At 39.2% G+C, this 12,123-nt stretch overlaps 1 protein-coding gene across 1 annotated transcript in view; it reads left to right on the top strand.

Moving 5' to 3' along the window:
• The window catches only part of LOC145981882 (uncharacterized), a 36,071-nt gene continuing 23,948 nt past the window's right edge, over positions 1 to 12,123 (top strand). Inside the window, exons 1-2 of the mRNA XM_083115363.1 lie at positions 1 to 163; positions 7,326 to 7,469. Coding sequence (XP_082971489.1) covers positions 26 to 163; positions 7,326 to 7,469 — 282 coding nt within the window. The 5' untranslated portion in view covers positions 1 to 25. The remainder of the gene's footprint in view (positions 164 to 7,325; positions 7,470 to 12,123) is intronic.

Genomic DNA, 12,123 nt, shown 5'->3' with positions numbered 1-12,123 from the left:
AACATAAACAAATGAAGTACGAAGAATGAGTTCTGCGCTTGAAGAATTAGAAAATTATTGCAGAATTTGTGGATATAAGGATTACGGAGGCGTCTCTATATATAGTTCAGAAGGGACAGAAAGGAAACTTGAAACTAAGATTCTTCAATATTTAAATATAAAGGTAAACAAGCAATGATACAATGTGTATCATTGTAGAGATAGAGCTATCCCTGTTTGGCAGACCGTGTTTTAATTTGTGACAGGTTTCAGGAGTATTCAGCACTATACCTTTTAATGAATTCCATTTGTAAATGCATTATAGTTATCAGTCTCTTATAGTTAACGCAAATTGTAACGAATGAAATATGTAATTTACAATGATTCCGTTTCCATGCTTGAATGGCCCCCTCTTGCCCCCATTCTGGGCACCTTTTTACAATTGCAAATATATAGGTATGACTTAAGATGACCGGACCCCTCTCCTGATGTTCTTCATATTTGACATACTAATTGAGGCCTGCTAATAACGAATCTGAAGTTAAAAACGTCTAGAAATTGCAAAATAATTGCGAACCATTGACGCTAGCCCCACGAACCATTGACGAGTGGTTAGGTTAGGCAAACATAATTAAAATTTGGTGTCGTGGTAGTATCAGGATCTAGAAATTGCAAAATAATTGCGAACGATTGACGGGTAAATGTCTGTTATATCGGAGACACATTTCTAACTCATATTTTCTGTTTCAAATGGTTCGTACTTACTAATTGTGTATTGCGGAACCTATTTCAAGGTGCCATTTTGCTCTTTACACGAAAATAACTTTGATATTTCACATTACGAGTAATTCTTTTGGGTCCTTTCTTCCGTTGCGAAGCATAGAATATTTCGCGCACAACTGTGGATCATCACGCGTCGTGCTTGTGTTTTGTCGATTTGGAGTGGGCATGCAGTTTTGCAACCTTTTTAACCGAAAAATACCTACTTTCGTGTTCATTATGTCATCACAAACCATTGACGGATAGCTCCAAAAACTATTCCCGATAGCCCCAAAAACCATTCACAATAGCCCCCAAAACCATTCACGATAGCCCCAAAAACCATTGATAGATAGCCCCAAAAACCATTCACGATAGCCCCAAAAACCATTCACAGTAGCCCCAAAAACCATTCACGATAGCCCCAAAAACCATTTACGATAGCCCCAAAAACCATTCACGTTAGCCCCACGAACCATTTCCGGTAAGGTTAGGTTAGGTTAGGTTAGGTAAGCATAGTTAAAAAAAAAAGGCACATTTGTAAACACTTCTTCCTCTCGCGTGACTTTCAACACTCGTGCCATCTGCAGGTTCATAATGGAAACAATGGCATAATGTTGTCGATTCGCACAAGAGGCTACTTTATTACATCAAAAGTGCTTATTTTCTGTTGTGCAGCATTCCATAGTGACAAAATACCTCCACGAAGTTTGATAAATGCAACAGAAACTCATTTCCGTAAGTAGTTTCTCCTGTAAATTTGAAGAAAAGTGTCTCCGATATAACAGACATTTACCCCATTGACGTGTGGTTAGGTTATGCAAACATAGTTAAAATTTGGTGTCGTCGTGGTATAAGGAATATATATATTTCCTTGTGAAACAAAAAATTTCGCGAAAATCGACTGTTTCCATTCCAAAAACTAACGCCTTATTTTCGATTTATTTCGCAATTTCTAGACGTTTCCGACAACTTTTAACTTCAGATTTGTGATTAGGAGGCCTCAATTAGTGAGTATGCCAAATATGAAGAAAATCTGATAGGGGTCCGGTCATCTTAAGTCGTTCCATATTTGGTATAGCCTACTAACTAAATTTGGCCTCCTAATCATTAATCTGTTGTTAAAATGTGGGGGTCACGTGTGAAAATTGGGAAAAAAGGCGATAAAAGTTGATTTTTTTAGAGCTGTATCGCATTGTTTCACGAACAAAATTTTAACTAAGCGTGCCTAACCTAACCTTACCGGAAATGGTTTGTGGGGCTATCCGTGAATGGTTTGTGGGGCTACCCATGCACAATGTTATAATTTCTACATGTGACCCCCTCATTTTAACAACAGATTCGTGATTAGAATGCCAAATTTAGTTAATGTACCAAATATTAACAAAATTGGAGACATTCTCTATATTGTGCAATCATACGGAAGATATTTATGTTAAGGCAAGGAAATATATTTTGTCCTTGTTTCTTGCACCTGTGATTTATAAAATAGTAGTTTTATTTTAGTATTACTGGCTGCCCATCACATTGCCAACTTAAAGAATCTAATTCCGGGAGATTTCTCTACAGCATTCAAATCCTCTAGTTTAAAATGTTCTGAACAATAACGATTATCATGAAGAGCCAGAAAGGAGGGAGGGCTCCTTGAAAAATGAATGTCAGCCTAAAAGTATAATATTTCACACATATAATTTTATTTAAGTCACAGTCATTTATTTTTATTAAGGGCATACGGGACAGTCTCCACCCGGCTTTTCCCTCTAAGTCAGTGTTGCTAACTTAGCTCTCTTGGAGCCAGATCTGGCTCTTTTGTGCACTCGTTTGGCTGTGAACTGGGGCTCCCACCCCCGTGCCTCACTATGATACCATCACTGGTTCTGGCCCACATAGACCAAATTTTGCCATAATTATACATTTTGCACGTAACGTGATATTGTTATATTGGCCCCACCCCTTCTTGTATCCCCAGCTCCTTTTTTATAGAGCTGTGTTGACGTGAAATTGGCATTATATTGTTATCAGGGAATCCTTTATTTTCGATTTCATACGACCATGAGATGAGTGATGTTGCCGAATCTAGATGGTGAAAACTAAGAATAAATTTTCATCAATTTAGAGTTAATTGTGATAGCAGCGCCCCACCCCTTTGACAACTAACATTGCTCTAGGAAGCACTTCGTAAATCTAGCTCCTTGAAAGTCAGTTTTAACTCCATTTCAGGTGAAATTGAGTTCTTTTATGCGCACCAGGTTTGGCAACACTGCCAGGAGGCAAGGAGAAATGCATTGGGCATATTATTTGATTTGTTATCTTGGGAATATCAAACTTCCGATGGAATAGAAAATGATATCAACGGGAAGAGGGCAGTTTGAAGAAGTGATTGCCAAGCAGAAAAGTCGAAATTCCCATTTGATTAGCCGTAACTTGATGTTGAAGTTGATTCCCCATATTGAATACACAGGGTTCCGGAAATTCTTATTCTGCATATTTTTCAAATGTCGTGTCGAGCTTAATAATCAACATATGAAAATGCTTCCACTTGCAACATGGAGAGAAATTCATACTCTTGGTACACCCAGGATTCTTTTTTTAGTAGCAGTGCCCATTCGGGCGATATTGAGATAAATGTACAATTGGTGCGTAACTGTATCTCCTCCCCTTAAGAGGGTGTTGCAGGAACATGATAAATTCAATGCGTTTTTTTCAGGGTGCTATATGCCTGGTTTACCTCCCTCTGGGAGAAAATATCTCGCTTGCTCCTTGCTCAAAAAAAGTTGTTACTGCAGTTAACTCTGTTTTTTGGCGTTCGTGGCTGTTATCTTGTGGTCTTTTTACCAGTGACGTGCGGTGAAGTCGACATTTAAGGTAGCAGTCAGTGGCATGCTCAAGGGGGGGGGGGGGTTGGTGTGGGTCACACCCCTCCTCCCTTTAGGGTCAGTATTCCTACAAAAAAGAAGAATGTCAATAACAGGAAAACATTACAAAATTATGAATGAGTACTAGAAAAAAGTACACGTAACCCCCACCCACATTCGAAAATAAAAAACTATTTGATTTGACTCTAAGCCAGATATCCTGGGTTCGAATCTCGGATTGGCCATTTGTGTTCTTTGTGTGTGTCCCTTCATCAATTTTTTCGTACCGAAGGTGGCGGAAAAGCGAAGTAAAATAAACCAAATTGAGCAATCAATCAATGATTTGATTTCATTTTTGTTACTTAGCGTCGCTTTTTTGTCACATTTGGTTAATTGCAAAGACGATACGATGAAATTGATGAAGGGACGAGCACAGGGAACGCCCATGCCCAGGTCGGGGTTCGAACCCGGAACTCCTGGTGTCGTAGCACGCCATGATAACCACTCCCCCATGCTTGGTTGATTTGGTGACAGGTAACAAAACACAACACACTTTTTTGTTGTTTCTTCAATGATATTCATTTGACTTTTTGGATTCTGAGATACATTTCTCATTCCAAATTAGTCCATTATTCACTGCAACACATAGGACAAGAATGCGCACTCATCACGGGTTCGAATCCTGGCCTGGATTGTTCATATGAGGTCCCTTCACCAATTTCATCATATCATCACTCAATCCTCGTTTTCGCGATAACCAAATGTGGCAGAAAAGCGAAGTAAAATAAACCAAACCAACAACAATATGAACACGCGTTCTCTTGCCCAAATAAATACATCCGTATTTATGACTGTTAGAGACCAAGAGTAGTATATTTAAATAAAACACTACTAAAACGAGAGTCAGAGAGATCCTGAGCACATATTTGTAATTTAATCATTATATATTCCATATTTGAAAAAGAAAAAAAAGAAAGAAAGCATAACATTATTGTCTGCACATAACACGTTCCCATACATACATACATACATACACACATATTGTACAACGTGTAAAAGGTTGTGTAAATACAGAGAACATAAGTACTGCAGAAAATTTTACCCTGTGTTCTTTAGAGGATTTACAAAAAAAATATGAGAAACCAATCCCCTATCTGTCCTATAGGAGATAGACTGGGGGACCTGAAAGCACGGGCTTTCAACCATTGCAGCAGGGGGCGAGGAGGCAAGGGAGGTAGAGGTAGAAATCTTCCTTTTCCTTGAGCCGGCCGTTTCTACCTGGAAACTGGTCTGGCGGAAGAAGAGCGAGCTAGGGTATCCAGCCAGCTTTGCCCGCGGAGAACACCGATGGACGAGAAGCGCGTGGAAAAGACAGTGTTGCGTATGAGCTGTGGTGGCTTTAACACGACAATAAATATTGTGATTTGAATATAATTCGAGATGTGAGATTGATTGATCTATCTCTGCTAGACTAGCTATTCCTCAGTGCACGTCACTGCTTTTTACTGTGAATACAAAATTGAATCAATTTTTCAAAACGACCTAGCAACCTCTCTTGTAATTAAACAAAACAGAATTACCATACACATTCACTCTTCTCAAGCTGTAATACTATAACGAAATGCTTCAGCATGAAATACTATAAAAATGTAATAATACTAAATCTCTTAATTCCAGGAGTTTGATTCCAGGAGACTCCCCGCCATTCCTTGAGGGTGACAAGCCTGCCCATCACCTAACAATACTCTGTGATATAAAGCAAATCCCAAGTTCATTCCAGAAGGAAAAACACATGTTAAATGCTGTATTGCGTAGTGCGACCCTCAGTGCAAATTATATCTGTATTAATAAGTCTTGCCATAAACTTTTTCATATAATATTTCTGTTTCTGGCTTCCATGTTGTCTTCAAGTACAAAAGAATTTCAATGGTACTAAAAGGCAGAAGATTCACTGAAAAATAATAATTTGACTAATGTAGGGTCAAATCCGTCCCTCCTCCATGTGCAATCTTTCACACTTTTCAGGTATTTTTTTTGTTGAGAACAATGTCTGAAAATAGTTCTCAGAAATTTCTGGAATTATAAACCCAAACTTTATGTGAAGTGAAAGTTTCAGAAGATAAGGTGCAATTCCTGGCTTAATGTACTGGACCCTTCACCGACTGTAATCCCTTTAGAATTGTGTCGAATTCTTTTTCAGTCAATTATTTTGATCTTTTATGTTGTATGTGTTTCAGAATGCAAAAATCACAAATAACTGAGATTTGATCTTGAAGTATGTTCCACTTAAATAAAAAAAATAAAAAAACTATCTCCGAGTACTTGTGTGTTATTTATTAATAAAAACCAGTTGTATGCACACTCAAATAGCGAAAACACATGTGCAAATATCACCAAACTTAGCACGTCTAACCTATAAATACAATTGATAAACTGCTGGCAATAATTTTCACTTCTACTTTGGTTTCGTAAATTTTCAGTCTTTTGTGTTTGATTTAATTTATTATAAGAGGGCCAGTCAAAAAATAAGTTGCACTTATCCATAATATTTTGTTGGAAAGAGACATTTTGATGAACATGGCAAGGAACACTGCTCACAGTTTCCTTGAAAAAAGTGGAGTTACGACTTAACAGTGTTATCAGTGGTGAACATCAGTTGAAAGTGGCATCCAAACTAAAAGTACGTGCAGTGACTCTGTTTTTGTGGTCAAGAAAGTGTAACCCTACTGAGATTCATCACCAATTGCATGAAGTGTGTGGTGATAAAGCAATTTTATGCTAGAGGATTGGAAAATGCTGTGCATTGTAAGAGAATGGGCGTGCAGATATTGAGGATGACTAGCAGCAAGATGGCTGTCAAATACAGTGACAAGGAACAATGTTCAATATGTTAGCGAACTGATTCATAGTCCAGACTTCACACCCTGCAATTTTCATGTCCTTGGGCCTATGAAAGAAGAACTTGCTAAGTAGCTATATCATTCCAATGAAGTTAAAACTGCGATGCAAGAATGGTTTTCGAAAGTTGGATGGAAATTCTTTGAACAAGGTATAGAGAAACTCGTGCCACACTATCACAAATGTTTGAACAGACTTTGTGATTATGTAGAACTGTAGTTTTGCTAGTGTACTTTCATGTAAATACAAGAACTGTCCTCCATATTCCATATGCTATTTCTTTCATGCTAGCCTAGTGCAACTAACTTTTTGACTGACTTTGTATAATACAGTGTAATATAAAATAATTAATATTTATTGTAAATTCATTGACCTGTGTTTATGAAATGGTAGACAACATCCCATCTGCTGCTGTTTTGGATTGTCAGTTTGGGTGCTACATTCACTTGCGTGAAGCCTTTGAGCTTTACATCTCTACAAACTATAAAAGAACAAGACGTACATGATCAGTAACCTTCATAAACCATGCACTTTTTGGTGGGTGTTAGGGTACCTAATTTACTTATTGGTACTTATATATTCTGCTCCAATTATTTATAGTATTACTATTTTTACACTGAGTAGGTTTTTGGGGGTATAAAGGGTGACATTTTCTGAACGCACTAAAATATCATAGTGTGCCCTGGGCACTGGATTCTTACAGAGAAACAAAGTTTCTGGTGCCTAGATCCCCAGCCAGATTAGGCCTCTGTTGTACATGTTGTCTGTCTGTATGTATGTCTTGCAATTTTCATTGCCCATTTATATTATAATGTTATTTATATTTCTTTGTAGATAACAGCAAGTGACGTGCTCCCTCGAAAAGTTTGCTACCCGTGCTGCCACAAGCTTGATTACATTTATAACTTTGTTGAACATGCAACAAAGGTACAGGATGCATTGCAGAAGTTATGGGAAGAGGCACAAAAAACAGAAAAGGTACTGGTGACTCATCTTCTTTTAAAACAGCATGTACGCAGAAACTTTTTTGGGTAATATTTTCAGGTGAAAAGTTGGGAGTGCGGCTACACAGGGTCTCTTACCAATTTAATAATGAATGTGTGAAGGAAGACAAAATATTGAAGAAATATTATTTTAATTTGTTAATTCACTCATTAACCCTGTGTCGGTTGTGCATGGTCTCTACTTCCAGGTGTGTGGTTTTAACGTTGTTATTTATCAATGATTGTTCGGTCAACACCCTCCCTCTGTCTAGCTGAGTTTCTAACCTTCCTCTTTTACACCACGATTTTGTTGCCAGTGTTTGCAAGATCTTAGGGTTTCTAGGGAGGATTCGTCGAAGCCCCTCTCTGTCCGAGTCCATGTGCTACTGTAGGCATACCTAGTTTTTTCTGAAAATCCAGTCTGTTGTCCCGTGCCCAACTACGAAGATTGCCTTTTTATAATTTTATAGAATTTCAGTTTTTGTAGTTTAACAGAATGTCATTTGTTGAAAAAAAAGATCTAATCGTAATAAATGAGGGTTTGGCATTTTAGACCATTAATTTAACATATTTTAAGTACCTGGTCTCTGGCACCATGCACAACTATTGACATTACTTTTATTGCACAACTCATGAAGGGTAAAGTGTGCCATTGTTTTGGAAATATTTTTACATAGTTTTCTTTCAGATTATCACCATTTAAGTGATAATGAGTAAAGCATTCTTGCTTTGTGGTGGTGTCATGTGTCTACTTAGAAATAGCCCCATATAGTTTGCTGCACTTTTTAACTTTCTTTTTCAGGAGCATCGTCACCTTCTAATCAAGGGGTCCTGGGTTTGATAGCCGGTGGAGGCACATAGGGGTTCGGACAGTTGTTTGACACAAATTGTACGAGGGCAAATCGAAAATTCTTCGACTCAATTTATTTTTTCAGCCAAAATAATAAACATGCAGGGAAATGAAAATATAGGAATTGTTCTATGTACTTGCACTATTTTTCCACATAGTCACCACAGCGGTTCAGGTATTCGTCCCATCGTACCACTAGTTTGGAGATGCTGCTGTTGTAGAATTCGGCCGGTTGGACATGGAACCACCGCCGAACAGCGGTCTTCGCTTCATCATCGCAAATGAACCTCAGTCCTGCCAGGAACTTCTTCAGTGGACCGAACACTTAGAAATCACTAGGGGCGAGGTTTGGACAATACGGTGCATGCTGCAGAATCTCGAATTCGAATGACTGAAGTCTGCCGATGGTCCTGTTTGCCACATGAGACTTGATGTTATCGTGGAGGATAACCACATTGTGCACATCGAGAATCGCTTAGCACTTTTTCCTGATATCTACATGAACGGTATCTTAAACACTGCCATAAGAAACGCCAAGCTTCTTGGAAATGTCCTTCAGATGCACACACCAATCCACTTTCACCATTGCATCCATGCGGGCAATGTTTTCTGTAGTGAGTCAGGAACGAGCATGCCCCGACAGCTTATTGTCATGAAGGTCTTCTCAGCCATTTTCACACTCACAACACCACCACCGCACACATCTCAAAGTGAGACACTTGTCCCCATACGTCGGCTCCATTTCCCTATGGATCTCGATGGGCATTCGTCCCTTGCTACATAGCAAACGGATAACACTTCAATACTCATACGACGTGGACATGTTGTGTACTACAGCCATCTTTGCAAAGTGACAGCAGCAATGTGCGGCGGAGCAGCTGAGAGTTTACACCGGGCCGTTCCGAGAAAAACCTATTGCATTGAATATCTCGAATTCTCATTTTGGCTGAAAAAGAATTAGGGGCAAAGACTTTTTGATTTGCCCTTGTACTATTTACTATTCTAATCAAGTCTGAATTAAACTATCTGTTGTTTATGCAACAAAGGAGGGGACATTAATTAGTTTTTATAAAGAAGAGATTGTGGGGAGGGAGCTCCCCATGCTGTTGCTTTAATGGAAGATGTAAGGAGGAACATCTTCTTAGTGAGATTTTGGTCGTTAAATTCTTGTTTTGAGCACATACCGATGAACCTTTGCAATTGTTTAATGTTCTTTGGTGGTGGAAATTTCGTTATAGAATCTAGGCTTTTGGGAGAGATTTCAAATCCAGTTTCACTTACTTGGTGGCCTAAACAGGTGATTTTTGTGTAAGCAAAGCGTGATTTTTCTACAGACAGCCGCAGGTTCACGTGCCGTAGTCTATTGAATGCATTACTCATTACTCGAAGTAACGAGTCCAAGGAATCAGCACTCAAAACAATATCATCCACATAGATGGACACTTCATCCTCACTTACCCCATTGAACACTAATGAAATAACTTTATTTAAGGCATATGGTGAGTTTTTGTATCCCATTGGCAAACAGTAATATTCAAATGATTGAAAATTTGGAATGGAGAATGCTGTTTACTTTCCTCTGAAAGTCTGACCTGATAGAAGCCATTTTTCATGTCTAATTAGGTGAAATATTTCTTTCCGGCCAGGCTGATTAGAACAGATTCTACGGAAGGAAGTGAAAAACTAAGGTAGGGCGTTTTTAAGTTCAAATAATGAAGATCTGTTAGAATTCTATACTTGTTATTGAGTTTCTTGATTAAAAATGTAGGAGAGTTGTAGGGAGACCCCTGGGACTGACGAATGATTCCCTGACTTTCCATTTCTAACAACTGATTTTTAATTTGGTCGCGTAAGTGTATTGGAATATTAAAGTGAGGTCGGTGAAAGGCTGGATTTGTCCCCGTGTCAATTTCATGCTCGTAATCTTCAAAATCTCCTCTATCTTTGGAATCCCAAGCAAATGTATTGCTGTATTCCTGTATTAAACTCAAGATTTTTTCTTTTTCCTCAACTGTCAAATCTTTGTTTATGTTAAGACGAGAGAAATTGAATTTTTGTTGTGCAATTTTTATTTTCTCTGTTAACTGCTCTTCTGTCATTTTTAGACAGGTTTCAGTGGGGGGGATTTGAAATAGTGTCACTTGATATCTGCTCATTCTGTATATTGTTACTTGTTGGGGGAAGGGCATTATAATTTTCCCTGTAGATAGGTTACCTAACACTGTGTTATTTGTGATTTTTATCTTATGAGTTGTAGGGTTAATTATGTGAATTACAGGATTTTCTGTATTTAATAAAGCTCTAGGATCCAGCAGGTTCCTTTTCAAGAGAGAGGGTTCTGGCTCAAAAATGTTACAGTCTTTGTCTGAAGTGTTAATACGTTCTATTCTTGCCACCTCTAGATGGCCAATAGTTGTTTCTGGGGGGTTGGTTTTGCATTTATTGTATTAGCTTGTTGCTATTTGTCACAGAATTGATCAATTCTTGGTGTGAAATTTGCATATCATGAAGTTTGTTTGCAAGATGGCTAACGTCGTGATTATCCTGAGCGGTGCTATTTGGAACGGCCGTGCGTGGAAAAGAGGCACCCTGAACGGTCGTTGCTCTGGCTGACTCGACTAGACGGGCAGCTGTTTCCACCATGGGAGCTGCTGCCCTTGCAAGTTCATGCTTGTGAACGTGTTTCCTTCGTGTCGGCTTCGCAAGGATTTTCTCCTCGTCAGACGAGAAGGAATCGGAAGACGACGTGTCGGAATCAGAACCAAAAATTGTATTAAATTTTTCTTGCCGATTGCGTTCTTTAGCGATGATTTGACGCTTCTCCACGCGTCTGAGCCAGCTAATAAGGTCTTCCAAATTTGCAAATTCCTTTTTGGCGGCTTCCAGGTATTTATCCTGGAGGCCACTTATGATGGAATACATGAGCTTATCCTCTCAAATGCCAGGAATAAGTTTCCTGACCAGAGCGGATTTGCTCGTTACGTAATTCATCATTGTTTCATCCTTCCTTTGGATCCTTGCACGGATCCTGTCCTCAGCTAACCTGAGGTCACCTTTCTTCAGGAATGTGTCTTTTTATTTGTCCTTGAGATCGTTGTAGGACAACGTAGCAAAGTTCGGGGAAAGCTTTATGCCAGAAAACCATCCCAGGGTGATTCCCTTCAACGCTAACGCCTTTGCTCTTCGTTCCTCCCATGAAATTCCGCCAGGTTGTCGAACTTCAACAAGAACTGATGGACACTGTCTCATTTTCCTCTCGAAAATGCGGGCGTCTTACAGGATGCGGTATTCAACATGTTTACCTCAAGGTCGCACGAGTTCACTTGATGCCCTAAGGACTCTTCGGGGTTGTTTCGACAGTGCGGATCAGCTATTGCATCAATTCGAGTAGCCTGTATTTGCCTACTTAAAGATCTGGTCGATTAGTGTGGGGGATGGGGGTAGACGAAACAGCTAATGAATTAAGTTCATCAAGGGTGCGATCAAGTTCATCTTTGAGTTCATTGAGCCTATCCATTGAACACTCATTGCTTGGCAAATGGAAATAGACATGCCAATTGGGGGGGGGGGGGGGTTGATGCCAAGAGAGAAAAAAAGAAAAGTTTAAAAACCGGGAAGCCAAGCCTCCACCACTTAAATCGTCTACTTTACCATATTGATAGAGCACTTATTTCGGGAGAAATGAGATAAGGTCAGATGGTGTTTTATTGTTTACTGAGCCAACCAAATAAGAGTAGTAGGAGAAGGGTAGGTGGCTGAGGGATGCGCCAGCACTCACCTCTGCTTCCTGGCGGCGGCA

Source organism: Lepisma saccharinum, chromosome 30 (genome assembly GCF_977018435.1).
Source record: "Lepisma saccharinum chromosome 30, izLepSacc3.1, whole genome shotgun sequence".
Classification (NCBI taxonomy): domain Eukaryota; kingdom Metazoa; phylum Arthropoda; class Insecta; order Zygentoma; family Lepismatidae; genus Lepisma; species Lepisma saccharinum.
Note: the sequence above shows the minus strand (reverse complement) of the source record. Positions and strands in the feature narration are given on the sequence as shown.